Here is a 27,048-nt window from a genome sequence, read left to right as displayed (position 1 = left end):
AGATATGCGATGTTTATTTATATTGATAAAGAAGAAAAAACGTTGGGACATTGAACCTACTTCGACATATCGAGATATCCGATGTTGAGATAACGAGAGTGGACTGTATATAAATTTTTGGTTTGAGCACAAACAGATTTTTTGATGCATCGATAACTTGCTTATAAATGGCACGATTTGATAATAATACTAATTCATGTTTTAAATTGAATTAAAATCAATCAATTGTGTGATCACTGCAGCTTTGGTACTACCGTACTGGTCATTGCGCACGGGAGGAATTCTCACAGGTTTATTTGCTTTGCACATGCACCAATAACATACCGGTAAACTCTTTGGTCCTCACGTAAGCGTTATAATGCTCATATTGGGAGACTTTAGGATACCGTGTTCTCCGCTGTCGATCAGTCCATGCTATATGTTCCATTTAAGATGGTCGTATTGGTGTAGTGGATATTGTGTCTGCCAAGCGATGGGGAGGTCACAGGTCATATTGGTGTAGTGGATATTGTGTCTGCCCAGCGATGGGGAGGTCACAATGTAGTATTGGTGTAGTGGATATTGTGTCTGCCAAGCGATGGGGAGGTCACAGGTTGTATTGGTGTAGTGGATATTGTGTCTGCCCAGCGATGGGGAGGTCACAGGTCGTATTGGTGTAGTGGATATTGTGTCTGCCAAGCGATGGGGAGGTCACAGGTTCTATCCCCATTGTGGGAGGGTTCTTTGGATTTTCCCCATAGACACATAGTACTGGTTCTAGTACCAGGAAACAGACTCGAGAGCATTTCAAATAAGCCTTAGGCTTTCTATGCAATCCAGCTAAAATATAGTCTTAAAATATATTAAAAATAAAAGTATATAAAAATAGTTAGTTTTTAACTAACAACTCCATCCCCTGAACCGCTCAGAAGATTTGTATGAAACTTCACAAGAATGAACCTTCAGTGAATGTCCTTCAAATTTGCTAAAGTCATTCCCGTCTGCTGCATATGATGGTCACCAGAGCGAAACATATATTTTAAAGTGGAAACCTATTTGATGTGTAACATGGTCTAGCGGTCTTCTTCAAAGATTGTTCAAATTATGCCCCTGGGGTCCAAATGGCCTTGCCCATGTTGTCACATGATTTATATATACTTACATTTTAAACAATCCCAGTGAAACTCCACCATTTTTAGCAATATTTCTAGTCTATGTGTTGCCATAGCAACCATAATTCTTGACGTACATTGTAGGAACAAAATGAAATGACGTGCATAATCTCCATATGCCATCTATGTATGTTTTAAGTTTCATGAAAAAATATGAAGAACTTTTAAAGTTATTCAGGATCCACCATGTTCAGCAATATTTCTAGTCTATTTATTGCCATAGCAACCAGAATTCTTGATGTAGGAACAAAATGTAATGACGTGCAAAATCTCCATATTGCCGTCTGTCATTTTTCAAGTTTCATTAAAAAATATGAAGAACTTTTAAAGTTATTGCAGGATCCAGAAAAGTGTGACGGACACACAGAGCACAAACCATAAGTCCCCTCGAGTTTCACCGGTAGAGGACAATAACGTAAACATTCTTCTTCGGAAACAGCAAGGGTCAGGGATTACATTTTTCATGTGTAACATTTTATACAGGTCCTCTACAAAGAACCGCTAAAAAGTTTGTTCAAATCATGCCCCTTGATTAAAAACTGGCCACGCCCATTGGTTAACTACAATAGTGGTCAAATGATTTCTATAGATAGAATAGAAATGTATTAATCTTCTAATAATGTACTTCAAGGGTAAGGGGTGTAATATTGGCCGTGAAACTCGTCTTGTGGGCCTCATTTTCTTTCAATCTCTGGCATGCTCTTTTATTTAGGTAGAATTTTGATCATTTTAGTCCAAACCTATTTATTTAAGCTTGATTGCATCGAAAGCCTTAGGCTTATTTGAAAGGCTCTAAAGTCCGTTTCCTGGTACTAGAACCAGTACTTGGTGTCTTTGAGAGAGACCTAATTACAACGCTCCCACGGTGGGGATTGAACCCATGACCTCCCAGTTGGATGTTCACTGATCATATGTTGGCTCCTGTGAGCTAAAAATTCATTTACAACATTAACCCATGTATGCCCAGTGGACTCTCCCATCCTTCTAAATTGGATCAATTTATTTCCAAAATTAGGGATGTCAAGTATATTTATGTCTATATTTAGAATATTTCATAAAGAAATTCATTTAAGCAAACAGCGCAGACCCAGATGAGACGCCGCATTATGCGGCGTCTCATCTGGGTCTACGCTGTTTGCAATGTCCTTTTTTCAGGACGCTAGGCATAAATGGGTTAATTTGTAGTATAACAGCTTTTATTAGACATTGCTAAGGTTTGTTACTGTTTTCTTGAGATACAAAACATATTTACATGTATAATAAAAGTAAATGATAAATATAAAAGTAGTGAAAACCTCTGGCCTAATTTGTATGTTGTTTGTGAATGTTGTTGCAAAATGTGTTTCATGTTGTTCACCATCTGTGATTGTTGTTCACCATATATTATTGTTTCTAATAGTATGATATTGTTGTTAAACAATTTCAGATGTGGTTTGATGCGAGCGGACGAGCGTATGTTAGTCTAGCGACACGTTACGATCCAATCAGAAAGTATTGAATTAAAAACGCATGTTTTTATATTAACGTATACTCAGGTATATAATAATGATGGGTGAATGAAGCATGTGTACATATAACTGACTGTTTGGGCTTTTGGTTAACAATATTCTGTACTAACTGTGTAACACTTTGTAGAAACAATGCACTTGTGTTGATACTTTCTTGCACTCAATATATTCAAACCGTTTAGAATCCTTAAACTTCTTCTATTGTATTCTAGCCACTGAAATCTCGATTGATTTGTAACATCCGTTTTCATTGGTTGTGATGTGACTTTACTGATGTTTATCTTTGCATAAGCTATTTATTTTTACACTTGTTTTTTTTTAGCAAATATTTTATGTGTCGCTTTTTTCAAATGTGCACTCTAAATCTTACATTTTAACCACTAGTTTATAATGATATCTCAATCATTAAATAGATGTTTTCTGGATCAGGTACCAATTATATTATCAGTTCTTGTGGCATAAAATTTATTTTGAATGAAAATATCTGTGCTGTTTTCCCTTGCAACACAATGCATGATGCTTGTTTCTGTACCTATCAACGCAAAGGCATAATGCATGATTCTGTACTAATCTAGTTCTTGTAGTTCTTGTAGTAGTATATAACCTAGGTTGACATAGTTGGAGATAACCCATCCTGTTTGTAATTATGATTCTTAAATCATTCTTACATAATTCTCACATCATTGGTGAAGGAGTAAATAAGAGTCCTAATTAATTGTTAACCCTTTACCACTTAGATACGTATTTTAAGCAATTTTTAGTCTCTTAGAAAGTTACAATTAATTAAATACCTTTTTTACTAGATTCAAGTTTTTAAGGCTTCATTTCCATCCCTTGGATACTGATGAGCAGCGAACAACATCAAACCTGAACAGAATGCACGTTACTCACAGGCTGTTCTGGTTTTAATGCTGTTTGCACATAGTCATTTTTACTTTGCTTCTTAGTGGGAAAGGGTTATTTAACCCTTTGCATGCTGGGAAATTTGTCATCTGCTAAAATGTTGTCGGCTGAATTTCTAAAATTAGCATTTTCTTCAATTTTTTTCAAAGAATACTATCAGAATAGCAAACAGTTTGGATCCTGATGAGACACCACATTTTGTGGTGTCTCATCAGGATCCAAACTGTTTGCAAAGGCCTTCAAAGTTCGGTTCCAGCACTGAAAGAGATACAGTGCTGGATTAGCACCGTGGAGGCCCATAGGCAGAAAAACGTATGGGGCCAACGTGGTGGCGTTGTATTTGTTGTGACTACTGAGTAACACTTTATTGATTTTCATAATAAAAAGTAATTATCAAAGGAAGTAAAGTCAAATATGAGAAAATCTTCAATAATTTATCCGATATGTTAAAGATGATAATTCCTTAACCACTGTGAGAATATCATATTGCAGGTTAAGTTATAAAAAAAATGTATTAGGTCACGGTTTTATGGAGCCCCTAAAAGTCGCAAGGCCCATTGGCAGTTTCCTAGTATTAGGTCACGGAATCATGGAGCTCCTACAAGTCACGGGGCCCATAGGCAGTTTCCTAGTATTAGGTCACGGTTTCATGGAGCTCCTACAAGTCACGGGGCCCATAGACAGTTTCCTAGTATAAGGTCACAGTTTCATGGAGCTCCTACAAGTCTCGGGGCCCATAGGCAGTTTCCTAGTATTAGGTCACAGTTTCATGGAGCTCCTACAAGTCGCGGGGCCCATAGGCAGTTTCCTAGTATAAGGTCACAGTTTCATGGAGCTCCTACAAGTCCCAGGGCCCATAGGCAGTTTCCTAGTATTAGGTCACGGTTTCATGGAGCTCCTACAAGTTGCGGGGCCCATAGGCAGTTTCCTAGTATAAGGTCACAGTTTCATGGAGCTCCTACAAGTCATGGGGCCCATAGGCAGTTTCCTAGTATTAGGTCACGGTTTCATGGAGCTCCTACAAGTCTCGGGGCCCATAGGCAGTTTCCTAGTATAAGGTCACAGTTTCATGGAGCTCCTACAAGTCTCAGGGCCCATAGGCAGTTTCCTAGTATTAGGTCACAGTTTCATGGAGCTCCTACAAGTCACGGGGCCCATAGGCAGTTTCCTAGTATTAGGTAACGGTTTCATGGAGCTCCTACAAGTCACGGGGCCCATAGGCAGTTTCCTAGTATTAGGTCACGGTTTCATGGAGCTCCTACAAGTCATGGGGCCCATAGGCAGTTTCCTAGTATTAGGTCACGGTTTCATGGAGCTCCTACAAGTCGCGGGGCCCATAGGCAGTTTCCTAGTATTGGGTCACAGTTTCATGGAGCTCCTACAAGTTGCGGGGCCCATAGGCAGTTTCCTAGTATAAGGTCACAGTTTCATGGAGCTCCTACAAGTCGCGGGGCCCATAGGCAGTTTCCTAGTATTAGGTCACAGTTTCATGGAGCTCCTACAAGTCACGGGGCCCATAGGCAGTTTCCTAGTATTGGGTCACGGTTTCATGGAGCTCCTACAAGTCGCGGGGCCCATAGGCAGTTTCCTAGTATTAGGTCACAGTTTCATGGAGCTCCTACAAGTCGCGGGGCCCATAGGCAGTTTCCTAGTATAAGGTCACAGTTTCATGGAGCTCCTACAAGTCAGGGGGCCCATAGGCAGTTTCCTAGTATTAGGTCACGGTTTCATGGAGCTCCTACAAGTTGCAAGGCCCATAGGCAGTTTCCTAGTATTAGGTCACGGTTTCATGGAGCTCCTACAAGTCGCGGGGCCCATAGGCAGTTTCCTAGTATAAGGTCACAGTTTCATGGAGCTCCTACAAGTCGCGGGGCCCATAGACAGTTTCCTAGTATTAGGTCATGGTTTCATGGAGCTCTTACAAGTCGCGGGGCCCATAGGCAGTTTCCTAGTATTAGGTCACGGTTTCATGGAGCTCCTGCAAGTCACGGGGCCCATAGGCAGTTTCCTAGTATTAGGTCACGGTTTCATGGAGCTCCTACAAGTCGCGGGGCCCATAGGCAGTTTCCTAGTATTAGGTCACGGTTTCATGGAGCTCCTACAAGTCGCGGGGCCCATAGGCAGTTTCCTAGTATAAGGTCACAGTTTCATGGAGCTCCTACAAGTCATGGGGCCCATAGGCAGTTTCCTAGTATTAGGTCACGGTTTCATGGAGCTCCTACAAGTCTCAGGGCCCATAGGCAGTTTCCTAGTATTAGGTCACAGTTTCATGGAGCTCCTACAAGTCACGGGGCCCATAGGCAGTTTCCTAGTATTAGGTCACAGTTTCATGGAGCTCCTACAAGTCGCGGGGCCCATAGGCAGTTTCCTAGTATTACGTCACGGTTTCATGGAGCTCCTACAAGTCGCAAGGCCCATAGGCAGTTTCCTAGTATTAGTTCACAGTTTCATGGAGCTTCTACAAGTTGCGGGGCCCATAGGCAGTTTCCTAGTATAAGGTCACAGTTTCATGGAGCTCCTACAAGTCGCGGGGCCCATAGGCAGTTTCCTAGTATTAGGTCACAGTTTCATGGAGCTCCTACAAGTCACGGGGCCCATAGGCAGTTTCCTAGTATTGGGTCACGGTATCATGGAGCTCCTACAAGTCGCGGGGCCCATAGGCAGTTTCCTAGTATTAGGTCACAGTTTCATGGAGCTCCTACAAGTCGCGGGGCCCATAGGCAGTTTCCTAGTATAAGGTCACGGTTTCATGGAGCTCCTGCAAGTCACGGGGCCCATAGGCAGTTTCCTAGTATTAGGTCACGGTTTCATGGAGCTCCTACAAGTCATGGGGCCCATAGGCAGTTTCCTAGTATTAGGTCACGGTTTCATGGAGCTCCTACAAGTCGCGGGGCCCATAGGCAGTTTCCTAGTATTAGGTCACAGTTTCATGGAGCTCCTACAAGTTGCGGGGCCCATAGGCAGTTTCCTAGTATAAGGTCACAGTTTCATGGAGCTCCTACAAGTTGCGGGGCCCATAGGCAGTTTCCTAGTATTAGGTCATGGTTTAATGGAGCTCCTACAAGTTGCGGGGCCCATAGGCAGTTTCCTAGTATTAGGTAACGGTTTCATGGAGCTCTTACAAGTCGCGGGGCCCATAGGCAGTTTCCTAGTATTAGGTCACGGTTTCATGGAGCTCCTACAAGTCGCGGGGCCCATAGGCAGTTTCCTAGTATTAGGTCACAGTTTCATGGAGCTCCTACAAGTCACGGGGCCCATAGGCAGTTTCCTAGTATTAGGTAACGGTTTCATGGAGCTCTTACAAGTCCCGGGGCCCAGAGGCAGTTTCCTAGTATTAGGTCACGGTTTCATGGAGCTCCTACAAGTCATGGGGCCCATAGGCAGTTTCCTAGTATTAGGTAACGGTTTTATGGAGCTCCTACAAGTAGCGGGGCCCATAGGCAGTTTCCTAGTATTAGGTCACGGTTTCATGGAGCTCTTACAAGTCGCGGGGCCCATAGGCAGTTTCCTCGATTAGGTCACGGTTTCATGGAGCTCCTACAAGTCGCGGGGCCCATAGGCAGTTTCCTAGTATAAGGTCACAGTTTCATGGAGCTCCTACAAGTCACGGGGCCCATAGGCAGTTTCCTAGTATAAGGTCACAGTTTCATGGAGCTCCTACAAGTCACGGGGCCCATAGGCAGTTTCCTAGTATAAGGTCACAGTTTCATGGAGCTCCTACAAGTTGCGGGGCTCATAGGCAGTTTCCTAGTATAAGGTCACGGTTTCATGGAGCTCCTACAAGTCATGGGGCCCATAGGCAGTTTCCTAGTATTAGGTAACGGTTTCATGGAGCTCCTACAAGTCACAGGGCCCATAGGCAGTTTCTTAGTATAAGGTAACGGTTTCATGGAGCTCTTACAAGTCGCGGGGCCCATAGGCAGTTTCCTAGTATTAGGTCACGGTTTCATGGAGCTCCTACAAGTCGCGGGGCCCATAGGCAGTTTCCTAGTATAAGGTCACAGTTTCATGGAGCTCCTACAAGTCACGGGGCCCATAGGCAGTTTCCTAGTATTAGGTCACGGTTTCATGGAGCTCCTACAAGTCGCGGGGCCCATAGGCAGTTTCCTAGTATTAGGTCACAGTTTCATGGAGCTCCTACAAGTCGCTGGGCCCATAGGCAGTTTCCTAGTATTAGGTCACAGTTTCATGGAGCTCCTACAAGTCACAGGGCCCATAGGCAGTTTCCTAGTATTAGGTCACAGTTTCATGGAGCTCCTACAAGTCGCGGGGCCCTTAGGCAGTTTCCTAGTATTAGGTCACAGTTTCATGGAGCTCCTACAAGTCGCGGGGCCCATAGGCAGTTTCCTAGTATTAGGTCACAGTTTTATGGAGCTCCTACAAGTCGCGGGGCCCATAGGCAGTTTCCTAGTATTAGGTCACAGTTTCATGGAGCTCCTACAAGTCGCGGGGCCCATATGCAGTTTCCTAGTATTAGGTCACGGTTTCATGGAGCTCCTACAAGTCACGGGGCCCATAGGCAGTTTCCTAGTATAAGGTCACAGTTTCATGGAGCTCCTACAAGTCAGGGGGCCCATAGGCAGTTTCCTAGTATTAGGTCACGGTTTCATAGAGCTCCTACAAGTCACAGGGCCCATAGGCAGTTTCCTAGTATTAGGTAACGGTTTCATGGAGCTCCTACAAGTCACAGGGCCCATAGGCAGTTTCCTAGTATTAGGTCACAGTTTCATGGAGCTCCTACAAGTCGCGGGGCCCATAGACAGTTTCCTACTCTGCCTAATAGGTGATCCAGGACTAAATGTATATGAGTCGTGTTCTGAGAAAACGGGGCTTAATGCATGTTCGTAAAGTGTCGTCCCACATTAGCCTGTGCAATCCACACAGGCTAATAAGGGACGACACTTTCCACTTTTATGATATTTTTTGTTTAAATGAAGTCTCTCCTTAGCAAAAATCCAATTAATGTGGAAAGTTGTATTTGTTTGGTTCTGATTTCTCAACTAACATGAATATAGTATTGATTTTTCAAATAATATTTTTCAGGTATATTTGGCTCCTTAAATAGTCTTTATTTTGGTAATGTCTTCTCAAATAAATTTTGCCTGGTATTGATGTCTTAAAATACTTTTAAGAATGATACTAATAATGTGTTAATCAATAAAATTGTGAAAGAATATTTGGGGTGGTAAAAAAGTGTGTCAGATAATACACCTGTTATGTATTCTATTAACTTAGTGCATTGTAACCTTCCAATGTTGTGTTTCTCATTAACTAGCATCACAAGCTAATAATAGCGATAAACTTGGATTATAGTTAATGAGTACCATGTCAGAGGTTATCATTTCTGTCACAGTCTTCTTAGCATCTTCACACTCTTGTGTCCACTGCCACTTCAACACTTAATTGACAATAAAAAAAATTATTTGATAAAATAAGAGGCATAATAATAAAAAACTTGAAGTAATGAAGTCTCATTTCAACTGAAGGAAAAATGCCTGTCACAAAAACTTATCAAAGACCACAAAACTGTTATATCTAACTGTACCCCCTGCAAGATTTGTACTAGTTGCAGCTCTTTAGCTCTTCTAACTTCATGTATTAGTCTAACCTTATCTAACACATAAGACACTCATACAAATATCTAATTAACATTTGACGTGCAGTATTGCCTTCATGCCTGTGACCTGTAATTGTGATAGCTATTATCAATATAAATAGAGAATTACAGTTTTCGGAACATTAATAAAGACATGTTAATGTGTTGGAATACGCTTCATAATGTGAAAAATCATTCACCGGCATGAACTAAAAAAATAAGTCCTTTTTCTGTTTGATGATGCTAATTGCATATCTGATCAGGGGAGTTAATTTTGTTTGGCCTCCAAGGGAAACAATTCACTTATTTTTATTCACTCAGGCGTTCATAAAATCTTGTGCTGTTTTCCAGAAGCATCTGCATAGTGACCCAGACCTTGCGGGGCTCACGTGGGCGCAGAAGCTGGAAGTTCTACGAGCAGTGAGCAAGAAACCCGAAAAGTCAAAGGTCAGGACACAGAAGTTGAAATTCATTGGCGACGGCAATGAGCAGACGTTTATTTGGAGGAACGAAACCGACCAGCTCTACGAACAGAGGCGCATTCGGCATTTGTTGGAGCAGGCTCGTGTAAAAGGCGGAAATCAATATGATTGGGTGCAAGAGGCGCAGGTCAGGGCTCGTGGGATTGATTGGAACACCGGGAAATTGAAAAGCGGGAGCCCGGAAAAAGACAGCAGTGATGATATTGGGGATAATAATCGTAAAGTTGATAATGGGGACACTGTGTTTGTTTCTGGAGCCAAACCAGCTGGGCATGATGTTGTAGCGAAGTTCAGTCAATATGGTATTTTTTCTGCACAGAAAGCCTCTAAAGAGGAGATACTTTGCTGTCTTGGGTTAAGCAGGTCAAGAACTTTCATGGCACCTTGATGTATTTTTTAATTCGAGTCATGCTCTGGGAAAATGGTGCTTAATGCATGTGTGGTCCCAGATAAGCCAGTGTAGGCGGAAAGTGTCGTCCCTGATTAGCCTGTGCACATACATTAGCCTGTGTACATACATTAGCCTGTGCACATACATTTAGCCCACTAATCTAAGAATGAGGCTCATTATATTATTCACATATTTTTGTTCACTTTATCGTTTACAGTTGTGTTTTTTTAGTTCAAATTTGGGGCTGTTGTACGTCCCCATTCGCAATGGAAAAAGTATATTTTTTTCCCAAATGGGATATACAAATTCAAAATTGAAAGTTCCCGAAACAAACAAATATTTATAATATATAATATAATATAATAAAAAATTCATAAATAATAATAAATTTAGTTCATCTCCTATCCAGTTCTTTTTGTTGAACCTAAGTAAATAGAAAACATTTAAATTCTCAAATTTCAAAGTATTATCGAGCAAGAAAATAACAACACTCAGGGACCCCAGCCCCAGGCCCAAAAAAGTGATGAAAAAAACACACTGATATTTTGTGTTGTTTGTGCCTTCACTTTCCCATCAAGTTGCACCAGTGTATTTTTACCTGAATTTTTATACAAGCCATTAAGTTGCCTTGATTAAATCCTATCCAATTAACAGCTTTTTGTGTATTGAGCCTTACTTTTTGTGAATTGCGCCTTACTATTTGTGTATTGCACCTTACTATTTGTGTATTGCGCCTTACTATTTGTGTATTGCGCCTTACTATTTGTGTTTGGGTTATCCAAAGTATTTGTATTTGTAAACGGCGCTTCAATTTATATTAGAATTGAATTTTAATGTGTATATGTATATTAAATTTTACATAGGTGACTGTGATGTTCATATAGGGTATATCCAGTCCTTTGGACTGGAATTAGGTGTATTGGCCAGTGATTTTGTTCTCAACGTGAAATAAATAATGTTAAAATTGCCTTGTAAATGATTTAATCCATGATGAAGTAATCAAATATGACTTATCAATCATGAAACCTTACTTTTGCTTTGTATCTTAATTTACTGCCTTCCAGTTTATATTAATTATGACAGAAAAGTATTATATTTACCAGTATGCTTTCATTCTTTTCTAGGTTATATGCTAATGTATTTGTTCTCATGCTTTAGATTTTGGTTTATAAGTCTATTAATTCTTTTCAACTTGTGATTTAAATTAAATTGATGAAACAAAAAAGAATAGCCATGTGTTTTATTGAAATTTAAAGCCAAATAAATACGCAAAATAGACTCATATTACGTAACATATTTCTCAATATAAAGTTAACCCATAAAAATCAATGTTCCTTATAGCGATACATGTAGCCAAAATTTCAACGCTAAATATGGTCCTTTAACACTATACAAAATTTTTGTTTTTATTTTTTAGCTCATCTATTTTTTGAAAAAAAATTATGAGCTATTGTCATCACCTTGGCGTCGGCGTCCGGTTAAGTTTTGCGTTTAGGTCCACTTTTCTCAGAAAGTATCAATGCTATTGCATTCAAACTTGGTACACTTACTTACTATCATGAGGGGACTGGGCAGGCAAAGTTAGATAACTCTGGCGTTCATTTTGACAGAATTATGTGCCCTTTTTATTCTTATAAAATTGAAAATTTTGGTTAAGTTTTGCGTTTAGGTCCACTTTTCTCAGAAAGTATCAATGCTATTGCATTCAAACTTGGTACACTTACTTACTATCATGAGGGGACTGGGCAGGCAAAGTTAGATAACTCTGGCGTGCATTTTGACAGAATTATGTGCCCTTTTTATACTTAGAAAATTGAAAATTTTGGTTAAGTTTTGTGTTTAGGTCCATTTTATTCCTTAAGTATCAAAGCTATTGCTTTCATACTTGCAACACTTACTAACTATCATAAGGGGACTGTGCAGGCAAAGTAATGTAACTCTGACTGGCATTTTGACAGAATTATGTGCCCTTTTTATACTTAGAAAATTGAAATTTTGGTTAAGTTTTGTGTTTAGGTCCACTTTATTCCTACAGTATCAAAGCTATTGCTTTCATACTTGCAACACTTATTAACTATCATAAGGGGACCGTGCAGGCAAAGTTATGTAACTCTGACTGGCATTTGGACGGAATTATGGGCCCTTTATACTTAGAAAATTGAAAATTTGGTTAAGTTTTGTGTTTTGGTCCACTTTACCCCTAAAGTATCATAGATATTGCTTTCATACTTGGAACACTCGCAAACTACAATAAGGGTACAGTAAAGGGACAAGTTGCATAACTCTGGTTGTCATTTTTACAGAATTATGGCCCTTTTTTGACTTAGTAACTTTGAATATATGGTTAAATTTTGTGTTTCGATCCACTTTACTTCTTAAGTATTAAGGCTATTGCTTTCAAACTTCAAATACTTTCATGCTATCATGAGGTTACTGTACCTGGCAAGTTGAATTTTACCTTGACCTTTGAATGACCTTGACTCTCAAGGTTAAATTATTAAATTTTGCTAAAATTGCCATAACTTCTTTATTTATGATTAGATTTGATTGATACTTTGACATAACTACTCTTACCTGACATACCACAATAGACTCCACCCAAACCATCCCCCGTGCCCTCCCCCTCCCCCCTCCCCCCCCCCTATTTTTTTTTTTTTTTTTTTTTTTTAAAGATCATCTCACAAATGACCACCACACCCTCACACTACTCCCCCAAATTATTTTTTTTGAAACGGTTAAAAAACACAAATATTAATTTTTATTATTTTATGTTTGAAATACCATCCAACCATCGCACCCAAGAATCCCCCCCCCACCCCCCCCCCCCCCTCCCCCCACCCGAATCCCCCCCCCTAAATTTTTTTTTTTTAAGATCATCTCACAAATTACCACCACACCCTCACACTATACCCCCCCCCCCCCCGAATTTTTTTTTTTTAAACGGTTAATGGAAGGTTTTTGGAAGATAATGTAATAAATGTCCACACCCCCACACTATACACCTCTCTTCACTCCACCCCTCCCTCCTTTGTGATTGAAAATGAGAGTCCCTTCACCTTTAAAAAGAAAATAGATGAGCAGTCTGTACCCGCAAGGCGGTGCTCTTGTTGTATGATAATTGGAACATATAAACAAGCATTTTGTATCTCGTTAAATCTATGTAACCAGACCTCATCTAGCATAGAAATTTGGGAACACTGATTTTTTTATGGGTCTACTTTATTTTACAAAAAATTGTATTTCTGATTTTGGGTATTTTTTTGGCTTGAATAATTATAGAGTATGGATATCGTGATTATTCTATAAATTATAAAAATATACATTATGATATAATATATTATTTATATTATAAATATATACACAGATGCAGTCATATTCCCAAGTGTCACATATTGTTCATATATTACTATTTTATTAAATCTCATGGTAATCAAAAATTAATGATCATAAAACTTGCTCATAATTTGGTGCTTCAAATAATAACATTCCTTTATCAATGCTATCTTTCACATTTGCCAAAATACATTGTCAATGAGTTTCAATTTGTTTGATAATAGCCATATTGTAGACATATTTCTTTATGATTTACATAGAAGCTTATAATAATGTGATTACAGAACAAAATTATTTATTGTTTTTCTTTCTTGTAGTAAGTTAGTTATTGTAGAATCTATAGATGTTATAGAAACATGGTAAGATAATAAACACCTAGTCCTCTTGTTCTCAAAAATTCTTAAATCAATTTGAACCCAACTTGCTTAAGTAGCTTATGTAATGGAGTCATATTAAAGTTTGTGAGTTCATGAATTTACATCAAATGTTTATATTTTGTTTATTTCCCATAAAATTTTCATTGAAGCATGTAAAACTTTGCAATTTAATGTAAGAATAAATTTGAAAAAAAAGAGCTAAAGCTTATCCTGTCAGACTTAATAATATTGAAGCATTGAAGCAATCAGGGCTAGACTAGGATGCTTTGTTAGTTGGGCAAAATTATGGCGTACCATTTGGGTTGAAAGTCAACAAGACCTACTAGGTGAAAAGAGAAATGTACGTCGACGTACAATATGTATGTATGTATGTACGTCGACGTACAAATATGAAATACACTTCAACGTATAGATTTGTACGTCGATGTACAAATTGTACGTTGACGTACAAATTGTACGTTGACGTACAAATTGTATGTCATCGTACAATTTTGTACGTCGACGTTCAATTTGTCTGAGCAGCCAATCAAAACACTCTTCTCTTGAATAGCTTTTCCTTCAGATTTATTCATAATAAATGTTCAAAATCTCTTGAAATTGAGGGGAAAAAAAACATTAAATTTGAAACAGAAAAGAATTAAAAATAAGTATCTACTTGACGGTATTTATTCTAAACTCGTTTTATGCAATGAATATTATCTAGTAACTGCTGAGACCGGTCTAGTCCATTTCCGGTTTTCTAAAAATATGGCGGACGTCGAAGGTTTTTGAGAAGAAGCAACTCGCAGTGTTCACTCTTTATGTAGAAGTTTAATGACGCAAGATACAGATGCAAATTTATGTGAATCTAGTATTAACACTTTGACAGCGTTAAGCCGGAATGCACGACGTATGTGTACCCGTTTTCCCAATTTTGAATAGTTGTGTGAGATTCTCGACTCGTTGATGTCAACAATTGAAGATCGAAAGAGGTTAGTATTTTCCCTGACCATTTAAATAATTTTCGATCCCATTACTTGCGGACCATTTGTTTATATTGGCCGACTTGGAGTATAAACTGTTCAGTTAAGAAAGTTCACCTCCCCGCCCTAACCTGGTGACCCACTGGCACTGGCAAATAACAATGAGACACATTCAAGGCCATTGACTGAACACAGGACAGGCACACTGCCATATACCTATATAAAGCCTATCTATCTATACATACTTTCTAACTCCCCTTTCGGGTATTATTTACAGGTGATATTATTGCCTATAAAACACTTGTCCAGACTTGATAAGCCAATAATGATTACCCACCTCTGGACATTAACGAGAAACGTATTAAAATATTCGGAGGTGGTGCTCTTATTATTACTATAATTTTATTTGTGTTATAACTTTTGTTGATTTAATCTTTTCAGAATGCTGCAGCCTCTCGTTGGTTTCTTCGTCGAAAAACAGACTACAACCCGAGGCAGACCACTTTACGTCATTAGTCGAGAGCAGCTGGAGTATCTAGTTGAAGCGGGCTTCAAACAACGAGCTATTGCTAGTCTGCTTCATGTGTCTGATTCGGTTATTAAGCGCTGCCTCAGGTATGTTATCCAGTCAATTAAATAACAGTGTGTATACAGGGTGTCCCAAAAAACAAAGCCACTGTAAAATGTTTATTTATTTTTTTAACTGAAATAGGCACAGGTATGCCCTTTTAACACATTATTATTGAATTTAAAATGGGTATTGGTTTGTTACCTTAAGTGGCAATTTGTAGATGCAGTAGTGATTTCATTTTTTGTAAAATGAGTCATTTAGTACTTCTTTTACAAATTAAAATCAACCTAAAATTCATATTGAACAACAGACATTCCCAAAAGTGCTTTTAATCCACAGGACATTTCTATGTCGTGTTAACGGGCCTATCCTTGACAGTGACCATGTTGTCATTCCCCTCGTTTTGCACTTTTTACAACCCAATATCGGCGGCTTCCCCCATGAAAAACATACTTTTTCAGCTAAAAATGTTTTTTTTTTTTTTTTTACTTTTATATCTATGTTGCCAGCTGGTATCATGCTGCTAACCTTTGTTTAAATGTATATTTATGTAAATCACATTATAAAAAAGCCATTTAAGTGTTGAATGGTTGCTGAAAAGATCTTCTAAAATTCCCCTTTTCGCCCAAACGATGTGAAATTCCCCCTTATGAGGGATGTGGGTGGCATCCCCTGGCGGCAAGAGAGGGCCCTGGCAGTCAATGTGATTAAAATCATATCCTCAAAACCTCTACGCTGTGAGGATCTGATGACGCGCTGAACTAGTCCATCTCTGCCAATCAGTGCCTGTGTTAATGAATCCTGTGTAAATAATTTGAATCTACCAGTATTTTTTAAAGTGGTAAAAACTTTTAATTTTCAGACTTAAGTGCTTATCTCACCGAAGTGAAGATGAAACATGTTACATGTATTTAAATGATTATATCGATTTGGTAAATCTGATTGTTTAAAATAGAAACAATGTTTAAAATAGAAACAATCTCAACTCCAGATCTGGACGAAGGGAAGATCGAGTACTACAGTCAGATTGCACTGCAATGGGAGCCACACCACATCTTGATTGCTGCAAAGGCACAAACATACCTGAAAAAACATATTTTCTTCCTTCTCAGTGAGATATATATTTTTCATATCCCCTCAAAATAAACAAATATTCTCTATTATATATTTTCAGGACATGGTATAAGCATCAGGGGAAGGTACTTGAGCATCTCCAATGAGGAACTTGACAATCTGGTCCGAGAGATAACAAATGGCAATCAGACACTTGGGCAACGAATGGTTCAGGGACAACTTCAGAGTCTAGGACATCGGGTTCAAAGACAACGTGTTGCTGACAGTCTGATCCGGGTCGACGAAGCAGCCGTAGCCATGTGATGGTGTCACTCGATTCGACGAAGGGTGTACAATGTTGCTGGTCCAAACTCATTGCGGCACATAGATGGAAACCACAAATTGATGAGGTACAAAATTACTTTGTCTGCTAGGTCAATGATAGAAAAACCTTGTAAAGATTACAGTTGCCGCTTTTTTGCTTTAATCTTCATCTTTTGTCAAAATATTTATCTTAATGATATTGCCAAGTTCAAATCTGAGTCATGTGTGGTCAATAACTATGTCAGTTGGTCAAATAATGGAAAAACATTTTAAACACTTAAGAGACCACAATTTTGCTTCAATCTTCATCACAATTGGTTGTTACAATTTTTATTTTTATTCATTGGTAAGTTTGAATTTGGGTCATGTTGGACCAAACACTTGTTCACAAGGTCCAAGGATTGAAAAGCTTGTAAACCCTCACAATTCTATGCCAAAACACTCATTCCTATGGCATAGCATTTTACAAATACAGTCTTGTTTAAGCTTTTCTATTTTGTACTGCAGTATTTAACTTTGTACATTATGCCAGAGTGCATTTTAAATGTTATCTAAAACATATTTTGTGCAATTTTGGTGTTGTTTGTAGATTTGGGGGGGGGGGGGCATTTAAATATTGCTTTATTTGCCCATAATATGCATGACATTGCTCAAACTTCCAATTTCTAATTTCATTTATTTTTAGAATGTTGTGGAAACTGTGTATCAGTTTTCTAAAATTTCTCCCCAAAATTTTATAAGATTAAAAATTTAAATTGGGGTGACAGTAAGATAAGAAGGCTTATTGGGCAGATTTGTATTTTGTGATTAATTTGGGCCCAAAATAATTTGTTTTGACTGGTTACCCCCCTCTTCTTGAGGCCATATATACTCACACCAAATTAAGCAAAATACTTTGCTGTTTTAGTACATGTGCATTGAAATATCTATACAAGTATGTACAATTTTATTCCCCCCTTCGAAGAAAAGGGGGTATATTGCTTTGCACATGTCGGTCGGTCTGTCGCTCTGTCGGTCGGTCCGTCCACCAGGTGGTTTCCGGATGATAACTCAAGAACGCTTGGGCCTAGGTACATTGATCATGACTCGCAGATGACCCCTATTGATTTTGAGGTCACTAGGTCAAAGGTCAAGGTCATGGTGACCCGAAATAGTAAAATGGTTTCCGGATGATAACTCAAGAACGCTTAGGCCTAGGATCATGAAACTTGATAGGTAGATTGATCATGACTCGCAGATGACCCCTATTGATTTTCAGGTCACAAGGTCAAGGTCTCAGTGACTTGAACTAGTAAAATGGTTTCCGGATGATAACTCAAGAACGCTTATGCCTAGGATCATGAAACTTGGTAGGTAGATTGATAATGGCTGGCAGATGACCCCTATTGAATTTCAGGTCACTAGGTCAAAGGTCACAGTGACCCGAAATAGTAAAATGGTTTCCTGATGATAACTAAAGAACGCTTATGCCTAGGGATCATGAAACTTCATAGGTACATTGATCATGACTCACAGATGACCCCTATTGATTTTCAGGTCAAAAGTCAAAGGTCACGGTGACCCGAAATAGTAAAAAGGTTTCCGGATGATAACTCAAGAACGCTTAGGCCTAGGATCATGAAACTTGATAGGTAGATTGATCATGACTCACAGTTGACCCCTATTGATTTTCAGGTCACTATATCAAAGGTCAAGGTCACGGTGACCTGAAATAGTAAAATGGTTTCCGGATGTTTACTCAAGAACGCTAATGGCTACGATCATGAAACTTCATAGGTACATTAATCATGACTTACAGATGACCCCTATTGATTTTGAGATCACTAGGTCAAAGGTCAAGGTCACGGTGACCCGAAATAGTAAAATGGTTTCCGGATGATAACTCAAGAACGCTTATGGCTAGGATCATGAAACTTCATAGGTACATTGATCATGACTGGCAGATGACACCTATTGATTTTCAGGTCAAAGGTCAAGGTCACAGTGACAAAAAACATATTCACACAATGGCTGTCACTACAACGGAGAGCCCATATGGGGGGCATGCATGTTTTACAAACAGCCCTTGTTATACCTTTTTTTCAGATGGGGTTTTGTCATACACGGAGGCATCGATGGCTTCTCGGGGATGTGTGTTTTCCTCCAAGCTGCGACCAACAACAAGGCTACCACGATGACAAAAGCCTTCATGACAGGCACCCAGCGCTATGGTTTCAGGAGCGATCATGGACTGGAGAATACCTTGGTTGGGGTGTTTATGATAGCGCATCGTGGACCTCGTCGGGGTTCTTTCATCACAGGAAGGAGCGTTCACAATCAGCGGATTGAATGTATGTGGCGTGACCTGTTTGCCAGTGCAACAAGCCTGTTTCACAGCTTGTTTACGTATCTTTAGGAGTCTGGACAGTTGGATTTGGCAAATCCAGTGCACATATGGTGCCTTCATCATGTGTTTGTGCCTCTTGTCCAGCGAGCATAAGACATATTTCGTGAGGGCTGGAACTTGCACAGGTTGAGTGGGGAAAGAGGTAGAAACCCCACACAGCTCTAATTGAGGGCATGATGCGCCAAGCTGGACAGGGTCATAGGGGCGTCGATGACATGGTGTTCCGTGCTCCAGAGAGGCCATCCAAGACCATGACGAAAATGGCATTGACGATAAGGTCGAGGTAGCTCCCCGAGAAGACATGATCATCAATGTGTCAAAAGTAGACTGTCCTCTGAACGGTCAACGAGCAGGACTTCACAAGACTAGAACAAACTGTGAACATTGAAAGTGATATCCAGGGTGTGGATTGTTTATTGGCATGTGTGGAGTTCTGCAATTCTGTGTTGTTACCAACATATGATAAACGTGAAACTGTGTACATGCATGTCAGATAAAGATGTTTATATACTCATGTCGTGTTTCAGCTATCGTGGCCTAAAGCAAAATAACTTAATAAGCTTGACATTTTGTACAAAATTAAAGTTCTTACAAGTGGAAATTATATAGATGTTTCTATTTCTCGAATTTTTAAATAGTTTATGTTTCAAGGAAATCTTTTCATTCAGTAGGAAAAAAATAACCATGGCTGACAGAAAATTTGTTAAAAATGTAAAAAAAATGTAAAAAAAAATATATAACAAAATATAGGAATAAAAAAGAACTGGATATAATTATCAGTCCATTTTATGAGTTTGTTGGGATATAGGTACATGTATGCATAATAAACATCCTTTTGTGAAAATAATTGATAAAATAAGTGTCAAAAGGTAGCGTAAAAAGAGTCTCGAACATGGTCAGTTTTATTTAAAGAAGATTCAAGGACTATTATGTACACAAACATGTTTGTCATTGAATACCATGGCTTTAAAATCATGTTCAAAGTTTGACCATCTTATCTTGCATAGTTTTTGAGATTTGATATCCTGAATTATATCACTAAAACTGTGACTGGTGGGACAAAAATGAGAAGTTACATATGAAGTATCAGTTATTAGTGTAATGGAATTCTTGCTCTTTTATAGCATCATATATACTGTTCTATATGGCAAGAAAGGACAGTAATCTTGCACATTAGTTTTCGAAAACTAAGACTTCGTATAAAAACGTAATATTATGATGCACTTCCTACTTAATTTATTGCCATTTGATAATTCAGTATTTTTTACTCATAAGTACCTAGTAGATCTATATTTTTCATTATTTTATGCATGATGAAAACCAAAGCAGGAAGAAAAATAATTTCAGTTGAAATATTTAACAGTTTACTGTAGATATTGTTAATAATTAATAAATACATAAATGTGACTGTTGGGACATGTTCAATTGCATTAAGACCATTATTTTGTGTGTATTTATGCATATTTTACACTAAAATGTAATAAAATTAAAATAACAGAGGTTTGGGAATTATTTGGACCACAAAGTAATAATTTTTGGGCCCATTAAAAGTTTGTGATCTGTGTATAGTACATCAGCCGTGACTGTTGCGACAAAAAGTTTCTAAAGTTAGTATGATGAATTAATCAGTCTGAAAGGTCAAAGACCAGTCTTATTCTCACAATGGCCTTTCAATTAACACAATGACATGCATACTCATGTTTAGGGTGATGTTAAAGCAGACAAAGAGGCACTTTAAACAGCCGTGACTGTTGGGACAAAAACCGTGACTGTTGGGACACATATTACATTCAATGTACAGTTGTTACTTGTCAGCATATAAGTTTGACTGAAAAATGAATACCTGTGCTAGGGTCTTGAACATAAGTGAAGATAGCTTTTTCATAAAAATCTGATATCATCAAACAGTGAGAATTAGAAGAGACACACCATCAAGCTGTGACTGTGTAAGACAATGGTGCTTAACATCTAGTGAAATAGATAGGTTACATATATTTGAAGGCCGCCTTTATTGTTAATTTTATGCAATATGTAATGAAGGTATGAAAATTCTCTTTTAGACTCAATTGAGTACATTTTAAAAAAGAGCCCAAAGTCGCTCACCTGAGATTAAAAGGAACTGACCTGTTCTGTGCAGCCCAAGATGTCATTAGAACAAAATGTTCTTACCAACTTTCTTGACTAGTGAACACCCTGGCAGCCACGTTTTTCAACAGACCAGAAAGATTTTCATACACATCCGAAATATCATTTAAACAAATATACTGACAAAGTTTCATGAAGATTCATAAGTCCATATCAGGAAAGTGCCCCGCCCACTGGTGGTCATGTTTTTTAAGCAACTGGAACCAATTTCGAACTTGTTCAAAATATCATTGGGACAAATCTTCTGACAAAGTTTCATGATGATCGTACAATAAATATTGCTTCTAGAGTGTTAACAGGATTTTATTATAGCTATATATGGAAAAATGCCACGCCCCCTTGGTGGCCATGTTTTTTAAGCAACTGGAACCAATTTCGAACTTGTTCAAAATATCATTGGGACAAATCTTCTGACAAAGTTTCATGATGATCGTACAATAAATATTGCTTCTAGAGTGTTAACAGGGTTTTATTTTAGCCATATAAGGAAAAATGCCATGCCCCCTTGGCGGCCATATTTTTCTACCAACCGGAACCATTTTCGAACTCATCCAAGATATCATTGGACCAATCATCTCACCAAGTTTCATGATGATCGGACAATAAATGTGGCCTCTAGAGTGTTAACAAGGTTTTACCAAAGCATGATATATAGCCATATTAGGAAAAATGCCATGCCCCCTGGTGGCTATGTTTTTTAAGCAACCGAAACATTTTCAAACTCATCCAAGATATCATTAGGACAAATCTTCTGACCAAGTTTCATGAAGATAGGAAAATAAATGTGGCCTCTAGAGTGTTAACAAGGTTTTACTATTAGCGATTTAAGAAAAAATGCCCCGCCCCCTGGCGGCCATGTTTTTCAACCAACCAGCATCATTTTTTAATTCCATGATATAATTGGGATGATTCTTCTGACCAAGTTTCATGAAGATCGGACAATAAATGTGGCCTCTAGAGTGTTAACAAGATTTTACTTTAGCCATATAAGGAAAAATGCGGGCCCCTTGGCAGCCATGTTTTTCAAGCAAACGTAACCATTTTCGAACTCATACAAGATATCATTTAGACCAATCTTCTGACCAAATTTCATGAAGATTGGACAATAAATGTGGCCTCTAGAGTGTTCACAAGGTTTTACTTTAGCCCTATATAGCCATATTAGGAAAAATGCCCCGCCCCTTGGCAGCCATGTTTTTCAAGCAAACGTAGCCATTACCGAACTCATCCAAGATATCATTTTTTTGAGGCCAATCTTCTGACCAAATTTCATGAAGATTGGACAATAAATGTGGCCTCTTGAGTGTTAACAAGGTTTTACTATAGACATATAAGGAAAACTGCCCGGCCCCCTGGCGGCCATGTTTTTTCACCGATCTGGACCATTTTTGAACTCATCCAAGATATCAATAAAACCAATGTTTGACCAAGTTTCATGATGATTGGGAAAAATTGTGACTTCTAGAGTGTTCACAAGGTTTCTCTATAGCCATATAAGGAATACTGCCCCGCCCCCTGGCGGCCATGTTTTTGCAATGGACCGAACCATTTTTAAACTCAACCAACATATCATTTTAACAAACATTTTGACAAAGTTACATGAAGATTGGGCATCAAATGTGACTTCTACAGAGTTCACAAGGTTTTTCTTTTTTTTTACCTAGTGATCTAATTTTTGACCCAGCATGACCCAGTTTCAGACTTAGTCGAGGTATCAATGGGACAAATGTTCTGACCAATTTCAATGATGATCAGACAATAAATGTGGCCTCTAGAGTGTTCACAAGGCAAAATGTTGACGACGGATGACGCACGAAGGACAAAAGGCGATCACAAAAGCTCAACATGAGCACGTTGTGCTCAGGTGAGCTAAAAAAAACTTAAATTAGCAAATTGAAAATGACTTTCTGAATTTCTGTCTTGCTACAGTATAAATACAAACATAATTTAATATGATACTATAATATTTTTTACAAGCACTTCTTATTTACCAAAAAACAAATGACACACTAAAATGGCATTTTTTGCAAGTTTAGGCAACTTTTAAGTTTCCTAATTTCCAAGCGAGTCGGCCGATTAATCTGAAATTTTTAACACAGAAATGAAAACATAATCAAATATATAAATGTAAAAAGAAACTCTTCTTAAACATGTCGTCTGTTCGTTAAACATTTCACACTTTATACTATAGTTCTTTCAAACAATATGATATATGTTTGTAAGAAGTTGATATCTTTATACTCAATGTATGCTTCGGTCAGTTTGATGGACAGAAAGATACACACAGATGATGGAGAAGTGATCCATATTTGTGACTTTTGTCCCAGCTACTATTGTAGCCGGTGACCCGAAAATCCTAGTGTTGAAATAAGTAACCAAACCATTTGTTAAGGCATATGATCTATTTTTTTTTAATTCTAAAAATAACTTGCAATTTTTTGGGCAATGCATGTATGTATGACCATATTCAATTAAAAAAGTTCAATACAATTTATTACATCACTTTCAAATACTAAACATTTGAGGAAAATAGTAACTTTTAAAACATATTGATAAATGATGGCTGAGAAGTCTCAAGCTTTAACAGAAGATTTTTTAAGCTCCAGTTAACATAACTAAGTAATTATTACAAAATAATAAAAAATAAGGGTACATATTATTTCCTCCCGTTTATATAAAGTATTTGCATAACAAATAAAAATATACACACAAATATATTTGTATTTCTGTCTAACAAAATTAATAGAATTGGGGCCGGTTCACATATTTTGGCATGTATTGAAGTTTTTCATTAAATGGTTTATATTGATAAATGTAAACATTGGACCCCAAAAGCTCCAGAAAAAAAAATACAAAAAAAAACAATCGACAAAATTGTCACAAAACCAGGTTTTCAAAAAAATATTTATAAAAAGAGAGCTTTGTCACAGACTTGACGTATATCCCCACATGCAGCATTGACACAGACATTTTTCATGCTGTCTTCACTTGACAAGAAAAGCTTATTTATGGCGATTTTTAAGAATTATTAATCTATTATCATTTATGGCCATTTTGACCTTTGAACTCTTGATTTCTTTGGCATGACACGCTGTTCATTTACTGTGAACAATATTTATGTACAGAGTAATTTTAAAATTTCACAATAAATGACATAGTTATGGCATGCACAAACTCATATATGGCCATTTGTGACTTTTGAACTGCAAGTGTGACTGTGACTTTGGAGATATCGACGCTATTCTTGAGCATGACACACGGTCCAACGATTGTGAACAAATGTACCGAATAATTTTAAAATCTCACAAGGAATGTTAAATCATAGTTAAATTGCCTGGACAAGATCATTTATGGCAATTATTGACCTTTGAATTCACAGTGTGACCTTGATGTTGCAGATATCAATGTAATTCTTGCGCGTATGTGAAACAACTTTTTTTTTAAATCTATGTTTAGACAAAATTTCATGATGGTTAGGCAAAAAATGTGTCTTCAAGAGTGTTCACTACTTTTTTAGTTATGGCATGCACAAACTCATATATGGCCATTTGTGACTTTTGAACTGCAAGTGTGACTGTGACTTTGGAGATATCGACGCTATTCTTGAGCATGACACACGGTCCAACGATTGTGAACAAATGTACCGAATAATTTTAAAATCTCACAAGGATTGTTAAATCATAGTTAAATTGCCTGGACAAGATCATTTATGGCAATTATTGACCTTTGAATTCACAGTGTGACCTTGATGTTGCAGATATCAATGTAATTCTTGCGCGTATGTGAAACAACTTTTTTTTTAAATCTATGTTTAGACAAAATTTCATGATGGTTAGGCAAAAAATGTGTCTTCAAGAGTGTTCACTACCTTTTTAGTTATGGCATGCACAAACTCATATATGGCCATTTGTGACTTTTGAACTGCAAGTGTGACTGTGACTTTGGAGATATCGACGCTATTCTTGAGCATGACACACGGTCCAACGATTGTGAACAAATGTACCGAATAATTTTAAAATCTCACAAGGATTGTTAAATCATAGTTAAATTGCCTGGACAAGATCATTTATGGCAATTATTGACCTTTGAATTCACAGTGTGACCTTGATGTTGCAGATATCAATGTAATTCTTGCGCGTATGTGAAACAACTTTTTTTTTAAATCTATGTTTAGACAAAATTTCATGATGGTTAGGCAAAAAATGTGTCTTCAAGAGTGTTCACTACTTTTTTTACTATATAAATATAAGGACCCCCATTCCCCCCCCCCCCCCCCCCCCCCCCCCCCCTAGTGGCCATGTTATTTTACTGACTATTTTCGAACACAATCGTCGTTACAAATGTTCTAACCAAATTGCATCTAGATTGGACCAAATAAAGACTTCTAGAGTGTTCACATTTTTTCAATGTATACATATACAGAAAACTGCCCCGCCCCATGGCAGCCATGTTTTTTTTTACTGATCTAGACCATTTTCGATCTCAATCAATATATCAATGAAACCAATTTTTGACCAAGTTTCATGATGATTAGGCAAAAAATATGACTTCAAGAGTGTTCACAAGGTTTCTCTTTAGCCATATAAGGAATACTGCCCCGCCCCCTGGCCGCCATATTTTTCAAGGGACTGCGACCATTTTTGAATTCAACCAACATATCATTAGACAAACAATTTGACAAAGTTACACAATCATTGGGCATCAAATGTGACTTCTACAGTGTTAACAAGGTTTTCTTTTTTTTGCCCTTGTGACCAAGTTTTTGACCCAGCATGACCCCGTTTCGAACTCTCCTTTTAAGGATAGCTAAAAATACAACACAGTTGACAGTCTCCATAACATGTAGACATGTCACATAGCACCAAATGTCAATGAGTTATTTAAACACTCAGTGAAATACAACACAGGGTCCTCAACCATCGGCTTCAGATGCTCGAGAGTTACACAAAGTGCACATGTGTTAACCCTTTCCTCCAACCCAAACTCTATGTCAATTAGCTTGTGGAAACCCACAGCCGGGATTTCTGATGATCCCATCATCCACATAAGGACATAATGTGGCTTCAGGGTAATCTTGTGACGGTGGCCCCATCACCCTTCGTCGCCTGAATAAATCTTACAAACTGCTGGCCAGTTTCACGGTCAGCCTCCCGGTTGATATCCTGACAGTACTTGAAGTTAAGCAGACCTCTGACATCAGCAGCGGTGACTGGAGGCTTCCCACCGCTAAGAGACAGCACAGCTTCTCCTCCCTCACCAATGTCTGCACATTGTGAGTTCGTAAACCTGTTATGATAATATCAAATTGATTTAATGCTACTTACAGTCATTTTATAGAGCTGTCAATCACACAGTTACATGTTTAATAACACATAGTGTCTAGACATATGCAGTTGATTCATAAAAAGCATGTACTTTAAACCGACCCAGTAATGAATATTTATGCAATTTAATAAATAAATCAACCACACATCTGATATATTGGCACTAAAGGCAGTTTAATCAAAATGTTTGATTAAAAATGTTTGATTAATACATGAAAGCTTTTAGGTTTTTACCAGCACCAATTTCACTTTTTTTATGTTTAATTTAAAATCACTTGTACAAATGTGTGTTTAATTTGAATTAAAATCAATCATCTATTGACTAGCCAGCTTACAAAAACATCTTATTACATTTGGAGGAGCTTTGTTACTCAATCAGGTTTTTTTTCCCACTTTTTGGGAAGATAGCCCATGGCTTTGGAATTGAGAATTTTATCGGCATTTTCATGAAATTGGGAAAATAAATTCATTAGCCTTTTTTTCCACACGAAAAGTCCACTGATTAGGGAAATACAAATTTGATTTAACTCTTTATAATCATT

General features: G+C 38.0%; 2 protein-coding genes and 2 long non-coding RNA genes across 11 annotated transcripts in view; 3 read left to right on the top strand and 1 right to left on the bottom strand.

Annotated features, from left to right (window-relative positions):
• LOC127839052 (uncharacterized) overlaps nucleotides 1-11,101 on the top strand; it is a 63,913-nt gene extending 52,812 nt beyond the window's left edge. For 6 of the 7 annotated variants that reach the window (XM_052367211.1, XM_052367212.1, XM_052367213.1 and 3 more), the window contains one exon: nucleotides 9,510-11,101. In XM_052367211.1, coding sequence (XP_052223171.1) covers nucleotides 9,510-10,028 — 519 coding nt within the window. In that variant the 3' untranslated portion in view covers nucleotides 10,029-11,101. Of the gene's footprint in view, nucleotides 1-2,577; nucleotides 2,643-9,509 lie in introns of all 7 variants that reach the window. The other variant, XM_052367218.1, reaches the window with a different exon arrangement.
• LOC127839058 (uncharacterized) overlaps nucleotides 1-27,048 on the bottom strand; it is a 311,917-nt gene that overhangs the window by 159,223 nt on the left and 125,646 nt on the right. The gene's annotated exons all lie outside the window — the stretch shown is intronic.
• LOC127839061 (uncharacterized) lies at nucleotides 5,524-7,538 on the top strand. Its single transcript, XR_008030129.1, has 3 exons — nucleotides 5,524-5,700; nucleotides 6,481-6,720; nucleotides 7,080-7,538. It is a non-coding gene; the product is annotated as an uncharacterized LOC127839061 (long non-coding RNA).
• On the top strand, nucleotides 15,084-19,656 carry LOC127839063 (uncharacterized). Its single transcript, XR_008030131.1, has 3 exons — nucleotides 15,084-15,318; nucleotides 16,449-16,737; nucleotides 18,737-19,656. It is a non-coding gene; the product is annotated as an uncharacterized LOC127839063 (long non-coding RNA).

Source organism: Dreissena polymorpha, chromosome 7 (assembly GCF_020536995.1).
Source record: "Dreissena polymorpha isolate Duluth1 chromosome 7, UMN_Dpol_1.0, whole genome shotgun sequence".
Classification (NCBI taxonomy): domain Eukaryota; kingdom Metazoa; phylum Mollusca; class Bivalvia; order Myida; family Dreissenidae; genus Dreissena; species Dreissena polymorpha.
Note: the sequence above shows the minus strand (reverse complement) of the source record. Positions and strands in the feature narration are given on the sequence as shown.